Raw genomic sequence first — 22,119 nt, 5'->3', positions numbered from 1 at the left:
TTCTGTCTGCGGTTTAAACTTTTGCGCAATAATGAACCTGCAAGTGCGTCTTTAAACTATTTCCCGCGATTTAAATACCAGCACATTAGTGTGAAAGAGAAAACTGAAACACCTTCTCCTCTGCTTAAAAATCATTCCAAATATTAATCCTTTTATTATATTAAAAATACAACACGTAACGAAATATCTGTACTAGAGATGTGCGCGCTGAGTAAGAGTGAGTGAGTGAGTTGAAACCTTCGAGAGAGTGAATGAGTATAAATGAGCATGAAGACTTATGCTTATGTTTTTATGACTCCTTTAACCACTCTTTTGCGTTTATACTCACTCTCACTCTCTGTGCCGATTAGAAAATCATTCAAGAATGAGTAAAACTGTTTTATCACTCTTTGGATTATAACCACTCTGTAAGAGTGAGTAAAACTGAGTTAATGGTAAAAACATAAATCTTTAAACCCACTCTTTGACTCTTATTCAAATAATTGTAAAAAGTGCTTATTCTCATCTCTAATCTGTACACAATACGATAATATTATACATAAATTATAAGGATTGCAGTGTAATTTAACTCTTTACTGCACGCAGCGCCATCTATGTGTAGCTTGCTGCAGCTAGTGCTAAGTGCACCCCAGCGACAGCACTGATTCCGCACTAGAAGGTTAACGCACGTGAACACAAACAGCCACCGTTTAACCGACTAACTAAACGATCGTACTGCGTCGATTGACTGTCATGAAAGTGAGAGTGAGAACCTACGGATTTTTCTTACCTCGCGGCGCCTAGCAGCCTGCGTCCTGCGTCCATTTGTCAGCGAAATTGCTCCGAGCTTTTGGACCGCATGTTGCTCCACAGCGCAGCTCTTCGTGTAGTCGCGACCACCATTGAAGTTCCAGGGTGCGTTCGAGGCAAAGACGCTTACGAGCCAACCAACAGCCATCGATCGTGTCGAGCCGTACTGTGTGCTCGAGCGGAGGGACAAAGAGAACGAAACAGATCCCCGGGAAAACGGTGAGCGACGCAATGTGAAGCAGAGCTTTAGCTATAAGATGCCGGTGCAGTGCGCTACGAACGGTTATTTGCTAGCAGATCGTTGTCTGGAACGGTTTGGCCAAGTCAGCGTTCGTTGCTTACCCATTTCCCAGCTCCCACCCCCAGCCCCAGGGGTTGTGTTCCCGCTTCGAGTGGGCAACGGTGCGTGTGAAAACTAAAACACTCTACATCGTGTTGTGTGTGTGTCTTTGGTGAAAGAGAAAGTGAACCGTTCGCAAACAGACGTTACTTATAGGTGTGCGAAGAGGCAAAGAACGAACAGGATAATCGAACAGTGAAAGTTGTGGCGGGGAAAGGACACCGTACGGAAAAGCGGAACAGTGCGCAGTTCAGTTTTTTTTTGATACAGTTACTAGTCTACCTTTTGACAGGATGAAACATATGCTAGCTTTGGTATGTATTTGCATGAAAGTACAGAAAGTTAAAAGCGAGGCGTTTAAGAAATAAATGTTATAACACTAGCGGAGACATTGATTGAGGTCATCGGGCTATAGTTAAGATCTTACAATCCATACGCAACCGATCACTTTTCGACCGATCCTTGAACTTCTCTAGCACGGCGTACCACAAAAAGGGTGTGCGTGTGTAAAAAGGGTGTTTCGGTCACTTTCTTACTGTTCCAATTCCATCTCAATGACATCACACAGTTGATCACTTGATCTCGCGTCAGTCGATCTCGACCGTACGGCCCATTGGGAGAACTATTTTGCTGGTAACGACACAACCGTCATATGACTCTTGCGAGCAGGGTGGGTACACCTTTCGCCTTCCCTTGGCGAGATGAATACGAAACCAGATCCTAGACACACACACCGAGCGCCAGAAGGCCTTGAGTAACCATACGAGAGAATGTTGCCCAACCGTGGCGCTTACAGGCTGGAGGAAAGTTGTTTGATCGACTTTAAAAAAAAAACGATCGTGTCTTAAACTCAATGAACGAAATCCCTTGCATTTCACTTCCTCATTCTTTCGTCAACCTGTCAGATAACGAATCTGGAATGTTCTGTTTATAGATAATTTTGTTATTTTTTATGCAATTTTTTTTTCCTCTCAACATTCATCATGATTCGTCCACTTTCGACCTTATGCTACAGAACGTCTTTGCAAAAGGAGCCATCCAAAAAAAACAAAAAGGTCACCAGTTGCTACAGGCTACACAGGACGCTATTTAAGAAGCCGACCAAATGCGTTGCTGCCAGCTGGTTTGCAAAGGAGTTGACTGGTTTCATAAACAAAACCTTAACCATCGTCCGTCTGTCTGGTGCCCCCAATTGCTTCATAATGTGGCCCGTGCAATTGTGGTCGATCCACCATTCAGCGAACCTGATTGTAGGACGAACTTATGCTTCGTTCGCATGCACGGTTGCACCGGGGGATCCAGTTCATTGGTTCATTCGTGGGCTGGGTTGTGCGCGTATTATCAGGCTTACATTGGTTGCACTGCATTGTGACGGTTTTTTTTTTTGCTGTCTGCACCTTTTGCTCTTGCGTAATCATCGAGATGCAAGGAAATGCAACGCGCTCTGCACGTTTGTTGCGGCTTGAATGATATCGCGTTTTATGCGAAGTATTGGAACTTCACATGCAGGGGCATATTTTTACGACTTCCAATTATGCAAGGGCGTCCAAGGATGACAATATATTAAGCGTGCAAATTGCTCAATATAATTACCCGTGTTGTGCTGCAGTCGTCGTTGGGCTGTTGTTTGTAAATAGTTCAACCGATGAAAATAATCGTCAAATTCTTCTGCTGATAAAAAAAACATACATTCGAAAGTGATCATGTATTTGTCTGCTACCACCAATCACATTGCGATCCAAAAAATAATCACCAACTGCATAAAATATCTTGTCCGCCACATTTAAACTCTCACAACGAACAGCCCGATGAACCAAACGAAAAGCATTGCGTTTTCCTTCATCATCATCATCTCCGCTGTCGAACATTCCATTTCCCCCCCGAAAACAAACCTTGTTCGAACCACTAACATCCTCCAAACTAATCACCGAAGCGGAAAACTGTTCATCGGAAAGTAATTCGACAAACATTTGCACCGCATCAACGCTGAAAGCTGCCAACGCACATTCGCATTCGCGCTACGCTAGAGCCGGTGTGAGAATTTGCAAAAAGGAATTCCAATCAAACCGATCGATCGGCTTCACCAACCGCTACGATCACCGGCGATCCATATACGTACAGGGTTTTACCACAAATCGAGCTAAAATATCTACACAATTCGCTTCCTTATTGCCACTTATTGCCCAGTCTCTCAACCATTCCTAACATTATTCATTCGAAGGGGTTGCGCATGAAACAACAAACTAATAACCGTTTGACCATTTTTTCCATCCTCGGTGTTCATGCGGCCCCAGTGTGATCAATAGTTTCGGAATTAAAACATATCGATGGAAAAGATCGCATTCGACGCCAATGGGGTGGCACCACTCGAAAACTGTTGCATATCGCAAACAGTAGACTTCAATGCTGCGCGTTAATTAAAAGACACGAACCCGATTTGCAGAAAAGAAATGAGCTTCGAAATCAAACAACGCGAAAAAAAAAGGCTGTTGTCATGGTAACGAGCTACAAAGCTGCATAACCCAACAAACACACGTGCAACATGCCGACGGTTAGAAACGGTAATCGATAGTTCCATTATGCAACTCATTTCTTCGGTGGCGTTCGTTCCGCAGCCGAAGATAAATGACTTTCGGAAGCAAAACAAAAACAGGAACCCATTTTTTTTGCCTTAGGTTAGATTTCTTTTGTGTTTTAACGTTTATTTTAAAAGAAGAAAGGCAAAGGTAATTAAATTAAACGGTGCTGTTTTCGGGGGAAAAAGTTCGAGCAGATAAGCTCGTTAACTTTCTTCGAAGAGCATTACCTAAAAGCGTTTCCGTTTCAAATCGGTTATATTGGTTTGAGATCAATTTCTAAACCGGGAAGTGAAGTTTTCATTTGAAGCTACCAAGATAAACCAATCTGATTTAGTTTCTGTACTCAAGATATTCCCGGAAGAGTTTCAATACCGTTTTGTCCTGATTTTACTCCGACGAAGGACAATATAAGACAGCCACACATTCCATTCTCAATGATCAAACGAGACCGGTTTTGTTAGCAAAGTAGCGAGTTACTGGAACCGTGACTACCGTAAATGCACACCAGGTGAAAGGGAATTTCTTTTATCTGCAAGACTTCCGTTGGGACTTCGAAGAATTCAAACAACGAACTTAGGTTAAAGAAAAAGCCATTTAGCAGGGTTTTACTGTCTATATTTCAAGAGTAATAGGACAGAGCAAGAAGAGATACGTAGATAAGTTTAGCATAACTTTCCTTAACATTTACTCTTTAATTTAATAACAGTTGAGACATTAAATTTAACTTTTTTCCTCTAATTTTCCAATCCTGTTTGAATGTTTTAACATGTCAAACAAACCGCCCCTTCGGTGTTATTTAACCTCGTAACGTATTTCAGGTGATTAATGGCACGCATCAACGAGAGAACTCTGTGCAACTCATGGAACATATATTGTAACCATATTCAGCGTCGTGTCCTCGTATAAATCCTTACCTATTTTTCACTTTCGGTTTCTTCTGCTTGTCACAACAACGACAGAAAACGCCACGCTGACGCCACACAATGGATTGTGGTGCATTTGTAAACAATAAGTAACAATTTGAATGACAATGACAAGACGACCGGTTCAATCTCCTTTTTTCTCGCTTTACAACCAAGCCTTCGGGAAAAGTGTCGTTCCAGGCGTTCGACTTCTCCCAGTGTCACCTGAAATCGTGCCAGCTCTTCAGGTCTTGTGCCGGGCGACGGCTTCACGCCACGGTACGAGCTGCAAAAACGGGCGCATTAAAATGAGATGCAAATTGTACGAATCGAATCGGTACAACCGACGTGGGGCCAAGGGTCCCAACCACCAAGACACCGCACGCTGGGGAAAGCTGTATCAGCGACGGGAGAGGAATTACTTACGCCGGGTCCGATGGATGATGAATACCAAAATCGGTCCCAAATCGATTCACTGCACAAACCCGGTACCCGTTATTGCCGTGTGCATGCATCAATGTCTCTTAAGTGGGGAGGTTTCCAGTTCTTTTCTTTCTTCGGCGGGACAGATTTAGTTGACTGGCCTGCTGAACCGGGACGCTCAGCCCTGTGCCATTGGTCGTGCATGTTTGATTAGTGAACTTTCCAATCCGGCGTAACCCGGCCACGGTACCTGAACGGACCCCAATAGGGGGATTGCTTTTTAAGATTTGCTTACCTGCGTGTGACAGACTGACAGTGGAGTGTCATTGTTTGGTGGAATTAAAAGCTTGGATTAGCATACGGCGAGATGGATTGCAGATTATTGCACGGTGTGCAATATAGTGTGATCGAAAGTGAATTATTACCATACGCAATGAGAGAGCAGACATAACAGTTCGAATGGAACTTTTAAACTCACCAAAAAGCAAGTTCAGCTCTCAAGCTTTTGTACAAATATCTTCTCATTGCTTAGGATCAAAACCCCCCTTAATACCTATCCACATCACACTACTTCCCCAATTCTCGAAGAATTTTTTGAATGAGTTCGAAAAAGAGCTCGTTCTGAAGAAAATGACCAAAGAAACACCCAATGGCTAACCAGTGATCGTAAAGGTCCTCACCATCATTGGTGATCGTTTCAGCTTTTCGTTCCCATAAACTTCAGACAATTTTGTTTGCGAAAAGGCCAACGAAAATGTCAAATTCACTGTGAGCTTTATGGATTGTTTGGAAGGAAACAAATCTCCCAACCCTAGGCTATTCATTATCGGATTAACGAGATAGAGTGCCTAATGGAGGGTGGGACCGGTAGTATCGTAAAAGTCAACATGAGTTTCCGAACAAAAAGCCGTCAAAAGGGCGATGAAGTAGAGTTTTTGGAAACCTAAATCAAGATGAAAAAGGAATCAAGATTAAATTCTTACATCTTGGTTGAGAATAGACAAGAAGCCATTAAGATCCTAACCTAACAAATGCATCACCATCGAACAATCAAAGTCTCTTGCGGCAACGTGCAAGTTGCAGCAAAAGTTGATTTTTTTGGATCTCCAAATGATTGCATATCGTCCACTGTTCCAGATATCGATTTTCATCACATTTAATTGCTCACCTCGTAAATGCGGCCAATAGCCTCTCCCCCCAAACGCCACTATAATCCGGTACCAATTTGATGCTATTACCGAAACTGTAACTCATGGACATGTGTTGCTAACCCCCAGCGAGTGCGATACTGTTGATCAACTGACCCGATCAAACTCGTGTGGCTTTCTTTGCGTGCTTGCGCTTGCCTGCCCCGGTTTACACGGATGCGGAAACGTTCGCACTGCGCATTTTGTCATGTCACTCGGTCAGCGATTTGTTATAAGAACACCACAAGTGATTGGCGAAGTGCTTTTCGAGAAACGGCGTGTTGATTGCCGGTTGGGTGTTGATCTGCTGGACTGACCTTGCGCATAATAATTGGGCGTTGTAAAATTGTTCCCCACTTCTAGCCGCGTGTTATGACTGCCTGGTGAAGGCTACTCTAATGGACCTTCTTTTTACGCAAAGACTGGACAACAAACAGCAAAAAACCGTTTTCAACGTGTGGAGAATGTTCCGTCTGCGCTAGGTAGTTGCTTGTTGTTTTACTGCATCAATACAGCTTTATGATTGACGTTGTAAGAGGTGTATAATGTTTATAGTTTGTAGCTCTTGTTAATCCATTCCCTCCACCCAAGATCCGGGATCAATGTACGTGGCCTCTGAGATGGAGTGTCACGAAGTTCTTGGGACGTACTAGCAAAATCACTTCAGATCTTTCCCAGGCTGCCCTCGATCACCATCAATCATTGCAAGCTGTTTAAAGATAATATCAACCATCTGGCCAGAGACATTTCTGCCAGCGATCTTTCACATCCAGTGAAAGAATGCACACCCGGAACTTTTGCATTACATCGCTATGCGGACCGAGGTCGAGGACACCGACAAGCGGAACTATTTTAACGCCAAAACCATCAAGTTTGCCAGCGTGACCCTCACGATCATTACGACCTAAGGGAAAGAGTTCGCGCGGGCCCACATTATCTGCGATCTCGCCGCGGACGGAGAAGTCATCGAACCGAGCGACGGGTGTTTCGGTCAACGATACCGGACCATACATTAATTGCCCACCGAAACCGGGCATTATTAAAGCGGGTTCGTACCCGATTGCGACACTGGCACACCGGATGGTGATGATAATCCTCCAGGCAATGCTCGGCGCACCACCTGGCGTGCTCGAGGTGGTGCAATAAAACTGGTCGACACGGTTTTCACTTTCACTTCGGATCTGCAATCGGCTTGGCCATCGGCGTGCTGATCGGCAATTGATCAGTTCCCGGTGAAAGAAAAGAAAACTTCCAATCGATCTTCCATATGGTCGAGGATCGTGATAATCAGGTTATGGAAATTGTTCCCCGGCACAATTGACGCTGTGCATCACATCATGGTCCACAAACCTGTTGGTAGTGAATCATTTTTATTACCTCAAATAAGCATGCAATAACACCAAGATTAGCGAGCGAATTAAAATACTGTGACACTGTGGGTAATGTCCTCTGACGGTCAGGAAAACGGTGCTCTTCGAGGGGTTTGTTTAAAGATAGCTGTAAATGTACAATGGAAATAGTTATACAAACTCGGTTACAAAAACAAATGGTTTGCCCTACATTGGACAACTCCTTTTGCCGCTTCATCAGGTGCTGTTAGGCATCCACAAATATGGATCACGAATAAGCTTTGCCATTTTTATATCAATTTCATTTAAATTTCCTGCAATCGTACGATGAAATTTTTGGAATTTGTTAAAACCTGGAACCGTGACGAATTTTAGAACACAACAATCAAATTTGCAAGCGCGAGCCAAGTATTGCAATGGTCGATCATTATCCCTAAAAGAAAACCAACTGGTGATCATCAAAAAAAAAAACAACATGCATCCTACCTTGTGGGCAATGGGGCGTATTATTTCGGTTCATCCTGGCAAGGACGGAACAGTTCGCGTAGTGACACTGCGCACAGCATCCGGTAAACACGTCGTACGCGCAGCAAAGCGGTTGGTAATGTTACCCAATCAAAATGTGCCCAGCAATTTGGATAAGAAGATTGGCACTGGCACTGAATAGCATGCAGCAACAAACCATGTTTTCGTTTATTTACTTTCATAGTTGTAACAAGGCAAGGCACATATCCATAGATACCCATAAATTCAATTTCTTTGGTGGCCGGAATGTGAGAATTAAGGTTTATAAAAGAACATTCCTCTCACATTCCTATCAAACGCATTAGAGTGAAGGGGGAAAAGGCAAAACGGATCCTGCATCTCTTTCGTATTTTGCGCCGTTCCGTCCGTCGAAAACGCTCAGAAACGGTGAAATTTTTGGTTTCTGACACCAAGAGAGCATGATCAACGAAGAGGTAGCACAAATTTCCGTACCACGTGGTAGCATTTCATATAGCTGTACCCTTCCCTCTAGTGATCATAGCGCTTGATCCGTCGACTGATCTTTCCTCTCTTTCCGTTCGTCCAAATGTGCTAGCACCTTAATATGACTCCATCCAAGTTTATTTTTATGGAAATAACAATAAGGAGTATTGAAATCATATATTTATGTATGGAATCCTTCTAAACCCCCGGAAACTCCATGACGACAAGAGATATAATTATTGCGAAATAACCGAACAATAAACAATACATAATGTCTTCGGAAATAGTGGGACTGCACATTTCCTACTGCTAATAATTAAAAAACTGAACTGCTGCACAGTTATGAGACGCACTGTAGGCACTGGATGGATGAAAGGAGACGGAGGATTCTCCCCGCAGTACCTGAGCTATTTACTCTACCGATCGCTCTCCGGAGAGTGCCGTTGTTTGATAGTATGTGTAACTAATAGCCAATAGCAGAAGATCTCTCATTCTGATGATTGATCAATACCCTCAAAGCGAATGATAACGTGAGTATGCGATATCAATATGTTATGTACAAACATGGCGGATCCTTGTGCGGATCAGATTGATGTTATCTCCTTTCGTGGATGCTCTCTTGGTGTCAGAAATCACAAAACCGGTCGATTCTGGCGTGTCCGATCGCGCTTGCGCGGAGACTTCGACGAAAGGAAAAGCGCTTCAAAATAATATGCAATGACGACTGAGATGACCGTGTGCTCCTCTAGCTCTTGTAAGCTGGACATTGAATACTTACGGTGATTAATTCTTTCCATTTTGCTCTCTGTTGTCCCCCAACAAAGATTGTCATCAAGAAAAAGAATAACCGTGTGGCAATGTGGGAGGCAAACAATACCACGAGTCAATCTGCTGATATACGTGATATGTGATATTAACATTAAAGTTTATTTAATCTTCGGATTCGTGGTTGAGTTGAGAAAAGGGATCAACGGCAGATCAAACGTTAGACGGAGTAGATGGTCGCCTAGGGCCACGCCGTGTTGGAGGCCCCAAAAAATGTTTGTAATGCCCCTTGTTACATTTATAATTCCGCCCTGGGCCTCCAAGCGGATTGATCCTCCACTGCTACTGGGGTGTACACACGTTGTCGCAGCCGATGGTGAATGCACTTTCTCCGATGACAATCGTTCAGCTTAATTTGCGCCATGTTTCACTGTACTTAATTACCAATTGATCGGTTTTGCGTATAATTTCCGCACTCGTATTACAATTCCCATTTCCTTGGCCATTAAAATTAATTACGCGTTGTTGTTGTTGATGTTGTTCGCTCGTTCCAACACACGCTTCTCCCGTTTTTCCCGCCCCTCTCCGGTAGCTTCCCCTGGCGGGACTCATTACCCTAGCGACAGCCCAGTACGGTCCGGCCCCACCGAGGCTGAACATCCCCGGCGCCATCCCACTGCCACCGATCCGCGAGGAGCGCCTACTGCCGCAGCAGTCACCGCAAGTAATACGCGTGCGACGTCCGGGTGCGGTGCGCATCGCCGCCCCGAACGCCATCCACCACCACCAACTACCGTCCGCCTCCCCCAAATTCCACGATCTCAGCACGGTCGAGCATAAGCCCGTCACCGAGGAACCGGAGGACGACTTCCGGCCCGCCTTCATTCCGCAGCTCCAACCCCACCACCATCCCTCGCCGGCGGTCCTTCCGTCCCCGGCACCGGCTCCACCGTCCCCCGCCGCCTCCCCGGCCCTGCAGTATCCGATCCCCGCGGACGAGCAGTCGGCCGAGCGCGATCGCGAACTACAGCAAAATGTTCTCTCTCGCTTCAATGCACAGGAAAACCGGCCAGCACCGATACCGCGCGCCCAGATCCCGGAACGGTTCTTCTCGACCGACAAGGAACCGCAGCGTTTCCCGGTCGAACGCCCACAGCCCCAGCCCGCCCCGAAGCAGTACCGACCGGCGCCACAGCAGCTCGCCCGTCCGGCACCGATTGCCGCACCGCAGCAGCAGCAGCAACAGTCCTTCCGCCAGCAACAACACTTCCAGGATGAGGATCGGCGACCAGCACCGCAGCAACCGGCCCGCCAACATTCGCCCCAGGACCAGGAACGCAAGCGGAAACCGGTAGCGCAGATTCTGCGCAAGTGGCGCGAAGAGCACGAAGACGGTTCGATTACGTGGGGCTTCGAGAATGACGACGGTTCGTTCAAGGAGGAAACGATCGGCATCGATTGCGTCACCCGGTAAGTAGAGTTGGTTGCGTTCACATTCGTGCGTATACTAATTAATTACTAATTAAACGTTCCATTCCGTTCCATTTTTAGCGGTCGCTACGGTTACGTCGATCCCGAGGGTGAGAAGCGTGAATACAACTACGAAACTGGCATCCAGTGCGATCCGAACCAGCGGGATGAGGATGACGAGGACAACCTGGAGGTGGATTATCAGGAAAACAAAGCCGTCCTACCGAACGGCGTACGGCTCGATCTGAACAATATGGGCAAAAAGCAGTCCAAGCGACCGAGCGGACAGCAACAATCGCAGCAACCACAGTACTACCGTAACTAGGTTTTTAAGGTTGATCATTCACCACCACCTCAACAATCGCTTTCTTTTACTATTACAAACGAGCTGAATAATAATGGGCGAAAGAAAACTTCGAATGTAGGAAAGATTGTATTTATTGCAAGCACGCGCGCGTTTATCACTTTAACGGTGATACTTTCTTACATACGGCTCGTTTCGTTCTAAGTTTTAATTAATGGAAAAAAACACACACACACACACGCCACACACTTAACTCTGAAGATGAGACAAGAAATAAAGTTTTCCGTACCGGCATTTTGATGTGTGCGATGGAAAATTAAACACTTAAAATCTAAAATCCGCGCCAATTCTTCCTTTTTTTTCTAGTCGTGTAAAAAGACATCTCAGTGCAAATCGCTGGATGATGGCAGATTTGGTTATCTGGTCGCTAAGTTCTATGAGAAAAAAGCGCTTATCGTACGTTCCCGGGTACGGTATTTACTTTCGTACCACTCAATATGGTCGCTGCCGGCGTGGAGGTGGAATTCGATTTGGTGGTGTAATGTTAATGTCCATGAAATCGCCGATCGTAAATTTGGCTTGTGCTAACGTTTTTGAATCATCAGCCCCTTTCTGACCGGAACAGGTAACGCCAATCTCGCGCATTCGGTACGTAGACCCACGATCCGGATAAACAACCGCAAAATCGAAGTACGTACCCTTACGGCGTGTTTCGGGATTTACATCCCGCACCAGCGTCGTCAGTTCCCGCAATGTTGCATCCATCCAGGTGTAGATCTGCAGCTCGTTCGAAGGCACATTGCCGTAGGAGTACTCGTTGGTCGAATGGTGGCGTCCGGTCGAGCAAAACACGCGCAGCAACAGTGGGCATGTCTGGCAAGCAAGAGTGTTAATCGAATCAATTCCATCTAATGGTCTACGACACCGTTTATCAAACGACTCCCTGGTAAGTACGTACCTTTTCCCGATCAACAATTTTCATCGGTTGCTGCTTTTCTTCCACTATCATCGACTCTAAGCCGGCCATGTTTGTGCACTTGCTAGAGGTTTATTTACACGCGTTTAACTGCGGAATCGGTATGATGGTGAAACAACGGAAACTCCTATGAAGTGTAGTTGTTTCTACAGTCGGTACTCTTGCGGTAAGACTTAAGAAACTAATACAATTTTATCGGAGTTTTCGGTTTTAGCTATTGCTTCACAAATTTATAAACAAATGTGCCGATTGCACCGCGAAACAAACGAAATGTCAAACATTCAAGCGAAATGTCGCTTTTCGCCCGACAAAGCCGCACAAGGTGGGTAGATACTTGATGGTCCAGCAGCAACCTTGAGATATTCAGCGAACAAGAAAATTCAAACTATCTTTAACGATTTGTTCTTTATTTAGATAATTAAATTTCCACAACGTGAGGACAGTTGAAGATTGCATAAAATTATAATACGATTAGTACATAATAATTTCACTGTTAAATAGTCTCGTGACAGGACGACGCTACTTCGCTTCGATTCTACTTTTTCAGCACCGCCTTCAGCTCGTTCAACAGCATCGAACCTACCACTAGCTTTTCACAGTTTACGGTTAGCGCAAATGAGTTATCAGTGTCGGCCGTATTGACCTTTTCTAGCACCACCAGTACCAAACTTTTGGAGCTCATCGTTTGCCCCGCGAACAGGAATCGTAGACCATTCGGAACTTTCGGATCCGCGGTCACCACACTCGCCACATTGCTCGCTTCGAACACCGCTCGGTGCAGACTCTTATCGTCCGGCGAAAGTGTATCGCTTAACTGTAGCGTACAGGAATGCTCCGTCATACCGCGTAGCTTCGCACGTTCACTATCGAACGTACTCTCTCCGATGGCAACCGATCGTACCATCTCACCGACCGGGGCCTTCAACGTGACCGTGCTTGATCCACTTGCAGAACAAATGTCTACCCGTACGGGTTGTGTTGAATCGTTGAAATCAACACCTAGCATACCGGAAACGGTCTGTCCCGGGTTGATTCGACCAATGGGAGCAAAATCATTCACAGCCATCCCAGCGGGAAGATTGGGTTTCTTGCCCATCTCAATATCGAGCAGCTCGACGTTGCCATGATTGGTGAACGTTAGCTCCACCGAAACCATGCGTGATGAGTACAGATGGGGCGACCGCACAAAGCGATACTCAATTCCCAGCCCGAATCCGTTCACCTTGTTCAACAGCTCGTGTTTTTTCATCGGAATATAGCTTGGACCGACCAGCTCTATACCGGCAGCCAAATCTCCGGCGCTCGCGTTCGATGCCGTCATCGGTGTCAGGAAGCCACCCAACGAAGGCGTCATCACGGGCCCGATCGGGGGAATGTCGTCGAGATCGAGCAAAAGATCTAAATTGCTTTTACCGGGACCATCGGATGGATTCTTTTTCCCTTCTGGTCGCGATTTGGCTTGCTTTTTGACTTGCGCTCGATTGGAGGACGGTTTTTTCTTCCCGGCTGATGAAGACGATTCATAGCTACCGCTGGTGTCACTGCCACTGTCCTCGGCCGAGCTTTCCTTCTTTGATCGGCTCGTACCATCCACCTCGTTGTAAGCATTCTTGATCGGTCGATCATCCTTTCGACGGTTAGTTTTTACTGCTGTGTTGCGTGCAATAGCGTCACCCTTCTGGGGTTTACGCTCTTCATTGTCGCTAGATGCGGCGGAATCACTATCTTCACTACCACTGCTACTAATTTCGCTACCGCTGCTACTACTACCACTATCGCTGCCACTCGTTTCACTTCCCGAACTCGACGAACCGGACGAAGACGATGATCCCGAACCAGAACCGGAACCCGACGATGATGACGATTCGGATGGTGTTGAAGCACCTTCCGTGGTGCTCGATCTGGTACCGTCCTCCGAACCGGAGTAGAATGATTTGGTTTTCTTCTTACGACGATCACCTTCAGCGGCAGAATTTCCACTACCCGTACGATCGTTTGTCGATCGGCCTAGATAATCTCCCATCGGTGCCGGTGGTTCAACGTTCCTTACCGAGCTGTCCGGTGCTTCCGTTGGCCATGAGGGCAAATCTTGATAGCCGTTCGTAGGCATGTTGAGGTAGTGCGAAAGTGACCCTAGCTGATACTGACGTCTGCCATGATACATACTCTCCAGTGTAGGGGCCGGTTTCTCGGATAGAAAGATTTTTCTAGCTTTAGCCACCAAAATCGATTCAGCAGCATCTGCACCGTCCGGAGAGGCTAGTAGAAACGGCTTAAGGAACCGGGCACGATCACGAATATCGTAGTTAGGATCATAACGAGCGAGATTGTGCAGATGCTGACAGAGCAGGGTCGTCTGTTTCGGGTTGGTGATGTGTAGCTTCACAGCCAGATTCAGCACCTGTAGCTTCACAATATCCTCCTCGTCGATGAAGCTTTTCACTGCTTTGCGCAACACATCGGGTGCGATCTTCGGTACCTTTTCATTGTACTCGCCGATCAGCCACAGTATTGAAGCCCGTGCAGCCGGTACCTGAATGAAGTCAAGCAGCTTTGCCATTTGGGAAATAATTTCGAAATGTTCTTCCTTTTTCGTTTGCAGCAACTTCTTGATCACGACCACACTTTCCGCTACAACGTACTCTACAAACAAAAAAGAGGTTACCGGAATAAATCTACTTCAATTCGTTTATGGGAAGTGATTTATCACTTACCATCTTTGTTCGATAACAGATGCACCAAGCCGGACAGGCATGTTTCCGTAACCTCAGAAATCGAAACTGCACACCGTCCAATGGCCTGAATCGTCGAAGCCACAAACTCCTTATCGTTACTGCTGATGTACGTTTGGAACTCACGTAGAATCACCGAAATGTTAGTGCCCGTTGCTAGATTCGTCAGAATTTCGAGCTTCAGCAGCTTAATATGCGTTTGATCGCTTGTACGTACGAAGAACGATTTGATGAACGGTTCAAAGATAGATTTCCGTTCGATCGACATGGAAGCAATGCAGGTAAGCACGATGCTTTGCACCTCTTTGTAGCTGCGCAGCAATCGAATCAAAGCTTTCGCCACAATTTCCACCTCGTTGCGTGGTGCTACATGGTGGTACAGCTGGGCGACGGCCATAACAACAGACGCATTGCGACTTTGCAGCAGTGGCTTCGTTTGCCGCAGCAACATTCGATGGTCTATATCTAAGGTATAGGTTTTACGCGGTGAAGCAACCGAACTATCCTTTCTTCTTTTGTCGGACGCATCGGAATCGGATTCGTCCTCATAGAACGGCTTGTTTTCTGCTTCCTGGTAGTCATAATCATCCTATAAAATTACAAAAATTAGACATAAGCATTGAGTAGCAGAGAAGTTTTACTTACATCTGCATTAGGATCCAAGAATTGGGTTCGTGCGTACCGCGTCAACATGTTTATGATAAGCACCTGACCCCACTCATCCACATCCGCCAGCAGGTTACACAATTTGCGATAATTTTTGTGTATCAACTCGGTCAGTTCCGGGCACACCTCCTCAAACGCCATTACTGCCGATCCCACCACCAGTGTCGTACGATCGGCTAACAGCTTCTCGATCACTACTATCAGCTCATCCTTCTGTTCCGGATCCAGATGGTAAAGCTTTGGAATAGCATGGGCCGCAGTCTTTCGCACGTACGGGCTCATATCGGATGCTGAATCCCGTATCGCCAGCATCACGATCGGAACAATCATTGACACGCGAATGCTGGAAAGCACTCGCAGTGCACTGGCCCGTATCAGCTGGTTTGGGTCTTTCAGTGCTCGCTGGAAGGTGGAAATTGAGAGCAGTGCAAGATCCTGCTGTTCTTCAGCGTACCGCACTAGATACACGTACACCAGCTTCTTCACTTCGATGTTCTTCGAGACCACGTTCTTCACGACGGCCGGAAACAGGTCGGAGGCATCCCGGCCCTTCGCTATCATGCCGATGATGCGCTTCATTGCTTCCAGCTTTAGGCTGTCTTTATTACTGTCCAACATTTGCTTCAAGTCATCATGTCTAGATGGGTGTAGAGCAGTGGTAAAAGTGAGATCTTGATAAACAACCCCAAAACATACGCTACTTACTTTTTGTAATCGGCATGAAAGAAGCCACCCTCGTTCGCATATTCTGCCACTTCGGTACGCTCATTTCCGTACGCAGTCGAGGCCAAAGCACTCACACCGATCGCGGCCGATCCAGAAGAAAGCATTTTTTCATTTAATTAGCAACCCACGGAAGCCCTTGGCATAGAATTAATCACAAACTTAACAGAGACAAGTTCCGCGCACAACTGTTATCGGAGAAAGCACTTTTTTCACTCAAACAAAAGTTGCCAACTAAACATCGACCAAGGTCCATGTAGCAGAGATGCGACGATGCGAAATGCCAATCCAAAATATTTATTTTATTGTATATGATACTAATTTTTAAATAAATTGGAAAATAAACTGCATAATTACAATGGTTTAGAATCAATAATCATGGTAAAATAGCATTTTCAAACGCTTTTCATTTGATGTTATGAACGAATGGAGCGGTGTGTTTATCTTGGAATCATCTGTCATCGCTCTCCGCGGAGGAATGTTGTGTTTATTTTTCCGCTACAGCACGCTTCCACAATTTACCGGCTCCACTGATTCACGCAGATAGTTTTATTTTGTCCAACCATGTCTGATTCCGATAGTAGTGAGGATGAAACAAATAATCAATTGCTGGCAGCGGTAGACTCTTCATTTCTTTGTGAAAAGCTTTACAATACACCACCAGTAGTGCAAGACACAGCTCCTGTTCTATGTGGTAAACATGATAGTGCTGAATGTGATTTTTTCTTACGATATTATAAACATCTGTAAACAATTTTACATTGCAGCCGATGTGAAACAACCCCTTCCCAAATCAAATCGTTACTTGTTGGAAGAGGAGTCAATCTTCCATAGCGACCTCAACGTGACGACTGCCGTACAAAATCATATTGCCGCAAAGTTATCCAAACTGATCGGCTCAGTTGTACAATTTAATGATTCCGAAAATGTTCAATCCTCTACTCGGCTGGATAGCTCAACCGATGACACCGGAGTGCGGCTTTTAACAGGTTTCACTGAAGTAATTGATTTAAATGAGGATCTAGAACAACAGCCTCCGAATGTAAAGCCGAAAGCAATTAAACGAAGAATGTTTGACTGTGAATCGGACGTAGCTGTTGCAGATAGAATCGCTTCTTGCATTTCCGATCCGAGTGCATTCCCGAAGGAAGTGCAGCAATGGAAGGGTCCACGGAAACGATCTATTCAGTATCAGTACAAGAAGAAACAGGATGGCACTGTAGTGGAAAAATCTAATCTACTTGCAAATGAATTTACTAAAGCACGCAATGCAAATATGTGGCACGAAAGTAAGATAAGGAAGTTCAAAGGAAAACCCCAAAACGGAAACGCAATTAAAACGGATTAAAAATTCATGCTATTAGTTTCATACATAAACACTGTTATTTCAACCAGATCCATAGTAGCCAGGTCTATAGTATCGCTTTTGCAAAAGAAATCCGCTCCCCGAGCGATCAATCTTCTCGGATAATCTTTGTCAGTAAAATCGCACTTTACGGAATAAGGCTGTTTTTCAATATAGGTCCGATCGGTTGTTAAAATCGTGGCTCCTGCTCTTCCTAATTTACAGTAATCTACAACACTTTCCCGTCTCTAATTCCCACTGTCCGTTTCCGAGTGTGAATATATCTTTGGACTTAGTACGGCCGCATCCAAAAGCTTGGCAAACGTCTCCCGCACCTCATCAACCAAGCTTTCAGCATGCTGCAGCTGTCCGCTCTGTGATCGCCGCTTGCAATCCTGCCCGACGTACAGCGATGGAAGTGATGTGGAACGACCAAGGGCAGCTTGGGATTGTACTATACGTCCGAGATGTAACAGATACAGTATGCACTCGTCCAGTAATGGAGGAAATGCTTCGGCAAAGCGTACGATACAAGGTAGCGAGGCACGGCACATTTCAGTGCGAGTATCCCCAGAAAGCACTGTGAAGGAGAAAAGGAAATCATATTACAGTCAAACGGTGCTTTGTACCATACCGGAAGGTTTAAACTTACCGCCTAGCAGCGTCATGAGCGTGTTAATGCATAGCTTCGCTATGCTAAGCGATTTTGGCAGTGAATACTGCAGCGAAAGGTGTGACGCAAGGTCTATCGCGAATATTTGCTTTTCCATTTCCGCCATGCTTAGAAGTTCCGGTATAAAATCCAAGCAAATGTGCATCGACGGAATGCCTCGCACGGTTATCGCTAGCAGCTCGCGAGGATATCCTTGAAAGTGGACCAGCTTTGCCAACGACGGTTCCGCGATAAACATCTGATGGATGTACGAGCAAATTACCCCGCGAACCTCTCTGAGTGCCCACAGCCGTCCCGGTTCTGAGCAATCTGTTTCATTCTCGAGACACGCCTCCAAGATAATCTGCACCCCAACGCTTTCCTGTGTAGCGATCAGTGCCAATTTCAGCTCCTCGCGATCGTTGTCAGTTTTGACTTGATTTCCAATGTCGATCAATGGTTTGTCGAGCATGTGGCGCGATAGTTGACTTCTGGAAGCGGCCAGTATCGCTTGCAAGATACGCAACACAATCGTAAGAGCACTGGAACAGCGGAAGACTCGTTTGTCGCATCGCAGTACCTGCAGCGGATCGAACAAAATCTTCTCCTGGGTAATTGTAAAATTTTTTGTTACTTTGTCCGCAGGCATCAGAGCATTGATCGACATGACCCACAACCGTCGGGGGAAGATCGTGTTTAACCGCATCCAAACCTGCCGATACAGTTCTTGTAGAAGCAATGGCACCGTATGGTTAAGCGTATGCTTAAAATATCGAATAAAGGTTGGAGCCAGCGGCCATAGCGCTGTAGGTGACTTTCGCATCATTCTGCGCAACAGTTTGATAACACGCGCTGGGTTCAGCTCGATCTCTTCGAACGCTTCAATGATCGTAAGCTCGTTGATGCTGGAAGCAGTAGAACTATCGTTGAACGCGATCGACTCTTCATCAATCCAATCGTCCACCAGCGAAAGATGAGGAAAGTGCGTCACCAAAAGACGCAACAGTGGGCTAAACAGAGCGCTGTATTCATGCTGATTTCTCTGCGCCTGTTGTAACAGATACTTTATAGGCAGCTCGGACATAAACTCGTTGTTGTAGCTTTTAACCTGCCGACCACTGGCTATTATTTGGGGCATACTGCTCAACCGCACATCCTCGTAGAGTAGTAGATAGTAAAGTAACAGCAACTGAGGAGTAAGATTTGGCTGCCGATTGCCCGAATCATCCACATCCATCGGCACGTGATCTTTGTTCAATCGATCTGAACCAGACTGGTTCATTGATTTTCCGTGATGGTCCTTGTTCCACAGCCCGGAAGCATTCTGGAACACCTGCGCTATTTCCTGCTCGGAAAGCGCCTTATGCGTGTGCTGTTCCTGTAAGCCCTTCTGATTTGGCAGTATGATGGAGCTGACGTACACTTCTATCAATGCCGGCAATACTGGGTGCATTGGGGTAACCGAATTGCATATCTGTCTGTATATCCAGCTCTTGATCGGGACCTTATGCTTGGAGAAGGCTCGTGATTTTAGCAGCTGATGGATACAATGCACTGGCAGATAGCCCGGGATGGTCGCGTTGAGGTTCAGTGTTACCGGTACCTTAACCGCATGAGCTGCCACAACCTGCTCGGTAAAGATTTCCTGTGTGAAGATCAGCTTAATGCGCGTGATCGTGTTTGGCCGCAGTGTAAATTTCATCCCTAGCGTGGAACAGACCAGCTCGGTGATATGTAGCATCTGATTGCTATGGAAGTGGATGGCCAAGAGCAGTAGCATCTCACCGAACGATGCCGAAACCTCGCTCACGCTCTCGAAGTATGCTTCCTCCTTGATGAGCCACTGTATCCATTCAATCATCTTAGCTTCGTGTGATTGATGCGTGATGAGTGAAGAGCATGCAATGAACATGCAAAGACCCAACGAAACAAACCGAATTCCTGCTGGAGTTGGAGGTGGTTTTGAGGTGATGAGCTGCACTAGTAGTTGTATTTCCTCGTCAAAGAATTTGATCCCCGATATGGTCCGAAGTGCGCAGTAAAGACGAACAATAGCAGCAGCCTGTACTACAAGCTCTTCCAGCAGCGTACCATTCACGGACTGCAAGTTGATGTTCATCAACTGTTTCAGAAACTCTTCCCGCAGCTGGTGCAACACGTCTCCTTTACGTTTCTGGCTCGTGCGGATGTACAGAGCGAAGCTGGAGCGAATGTTTTGATCATTGCCTAGCAATAATCCGGACACAAAGGCCACCAAATTCTGTGGATCCTGAAGACTCAATTTGATCATCAGCGAGGGCATCTTTACCGTTTCCACACAGATCGTACGCATCGAGAGAGCCTGGCTGGGGTTCATTTCGCTCAGTTCGTACAGTGCAGCAAGCTTCACTCGGCCATCGGTCGTATCTTCATCACTGTTTGTGATTAGTGCGGTAACAACCTCACGAAAGCAATCGGGCATGTTAGCTACGATCCAGCAAACAATCTTCGAACCATTGCGAACATACAGCAGCGTTTCGACCACCTCCTGCAAGTTTAACAGGGATGGCAGCTCGGCCAGTGCGATACAGATGATGTCAGCTATTTCTTCCAGGTATATTTCGTTGTCAAATAGCTCCGATGGGCGTATGGTAAGCTCGTTTGAGGATGATTTCTGTAACGATGCTTGCGTGGCCAGCTCGTTAATTTGAGCTTGAAGGTAAAACAGTTCCGACAGCACTACGCGAACCTTATTCGTGCCGTCCGCTCGCTCAAACCCCATCACAATACCATTCGGAAGGCTGTGAAACTGTGCCGAGTCCTGTGTTGTGTATCCTATCTTTTGCCTGGAAATGCATAAAATACTCATTGTCCAACGCAACCATTCGGTAAGTGCGATCACAATAACATACCTAATCTGCTGTTCCTTCTTTACATCGATCTCCAGCTCATGATAGTTTACTTGCAGCAGTGAAACAATATTATTCACCACCTCGATTCCAACCAGCAGGGAAAGAATCTGTTTTCGTGCATCGGCCCACCCCTTGGTGTTGTCCAGCGGCGACAGCAAACTCATGCGTACCAGACACGGAAGCAGTGGTCTTACTTCTTGCTGGCTACAGGTGGCCAACTGCGCTATGTCTAGGTTTTGCATAGCGCTAAACGCTTTACAAGTTACCGGCGCGAAATTCATCCTTGTTTCGCAGCGAAGCAACGTTTCAGAACGCCCTTTTCCGTAGGGCCAACAAAATATCAGCGCGCTGTGGCGCAGAGCTAGAATATCAACAACAATGCCAACACCGACGCGTACGTTTGACAATCGCGTCACTAATGTCAGATGCAGAACACAATAGGCGATGGTTGTACACCGCACTGGTCATTTATTTTATTTTATTTATTTTATTCTTTCTACTCTTTTGATTACCGATCTACTAGTTCAATTACTAACAATCTACTAAAGTAGCGGAGCACTACCGAGCAATCGGATTTTGCTGAAGAAACCAGCCCAGATGAGATGTGATTTTAAAAATTATTAAGTTTAAAAAAGACGATAACGAAAGATGGACACTTCGAGCAAAGTCAGTCCGCAAAGTATTCACATGCATACTTAAATATACCGGACCATATCTGCATAACCACCACCACATCTTCGAGACAACCTTGGTACAATAGACCGAAACTGATTCTTTTGGGTGTTGGGCCCCAGCGTCGTCTAATTAAAAACAGCAAAGCAAAAACTCAGGTTCATAGAACTTCCGGTGAATTGCTGTTTGTCCAAACATCCAAACCAGAGCAAGCTCTTTCCATTCATAACTCTGAAATTGAAGTGTTTTACTCGGTACTATCCCCGTCGAAAGTAGAGCAACGAGACTCGACATGCCACAGTTACACAAATTATCGCTTATCACTCAACTATTTGCAGTGAGCATCAATCGATTGCATTTACCACTGCTGTAAACGATTATCGGT

The 22,119-nt window shown here is 45.9% G+C and overlaps 5 protein-coding genes across 5 annotated transcripts; 2 read left to right on the top strand and 3 right to left on the bottom strand.

The window, feature by feature from the left end:
- Positions 1 to 1,422: 1,422 nt before the first annotated feature.
- LOC128310774 (uncharacterized) lies at positions 1,423 to 11,113 on the top strand. Its single transcript, XM_053047490.1, has 3 exons — positions 1,423 to 1,443; positions 9,896 to 10,773; positions 10,855 to 11,113. Exons 1-3 carry the CDS (start codon positions 1,423 to 1,425, stop codon positions 11,096 to 11,098), a joined length of 1,143 nt encoding a protein of 380 aa, XP_052903450.1. The 3' UTR covers positions 11,099 to 11,113.
- Positions 11,114 to 11,190: 77 nt separating this feature from the next.
- On the bottom strand, positions 11,191 to 12,298 carry LOC128310775 (histone deacetylase complex subunit SAP18). Its single transcript, XM_053047491.1, has 2 exons — positions 12,036 to 12,298; positions 11,191 to 11,950 (listed from the first exon to the last, which is right to left on the bottom strand). Exons 1-2 carry the CDS (start codon positions 12,102 to 12,104, stop codon positions 11,570 to 11,572), a joined length of 450 nt encoding a protein of 149 aa, XP_052903451.1. The 5' UTR covers positions 12,105 to 12,298; the 3' UTR covers positions 11,191 to 11,569.
- A 162-nt stretch (positions 12,299 to 12,460) lies between these two features.
- LOC128309831 (AP-3 complex subunit beta-2) lies at positions 12,461 to 16,281 on the bottom strand. The gene is made up of 4 exons (XM_053046313.1): positions 16,157 to 16,281; positions 15,431 to 16,088; positions 14,768 to 15,374; positions 12,461 to 14,696 (listed from the first exon to the last, which is right to left on the bottom strand). Exons 1-4 carry the CDS (start codon positions 16,279 to 16,281, stop codon positions 12,589 to 12,591), a joined length of 3,498 nt encoding a protein of 1,165 aa, XP_052902273.1. The 3' UTR covers positions 12,461 to 12,588.
- Positions 16,282 to 16,661: 380 nt separating this feature from the next.
- On the top strand, positions 16,662 to 17,547 carry LOC128309072 (uncharacterized). The gene is made up of 2 exons (XM_053045547.1): positions 16,662 to 16,868; positions 16,942 to 17,547. The coding sequence occupies exons 1-2, from the start codon at positions 16,739 to 16,741 to the stop codon at positions 17,520 to 17,522; spliced, it is 711 nt and encodes a 236-aa protein (XP_052901507.1). The 5' UTR covers positions 16,662 to 16,738; the 3' UTR covers positions 17,523 to 17,547.
- LOC128309057 (integrator complex subunit 2) lies at positions 17,548 to 21,343 on the bottom strand. Its single transcript, XM_053045546.1, has 3 exons — positions 21,063 to 21,343; positions 18,172 to 20,996; positions 17,548 to 18,099 (listed from the first exon to the last, which is right to left on the bottom strand). The coding sequence occupies exons 1-3, from the start codon at positions 21,341 to 21,343 to the stop codon at positions 17,768 to 17,770; spliced, it is 3,438 nt and encodes a 1,145-aa protein (XP_052901506.1). The 3' UTR covers positions 17,548 to 17,767.
- Between the last annotated feature and the right edge of the window lie 776 nt (positions 21,344 to 22,119).

The sequence above is a fragment of the Anopheles moucheti genome, chromosome 2, assembly GCF_943734755.1.
Source record: "Anopheles moucheti chromosome 2, idAnoMoucSN_F20_07, whole genome shotgun sequence".
NCBI classification, from domain to species: Eukaryota; Metazoa; Arthropoda; class Insecta; order Diptera; family Culicidae; genus Anopheles; species Anopheles moucheti.
This window is presented reverse-complemented; position numbering and strand designations above follow the sequence as displayed.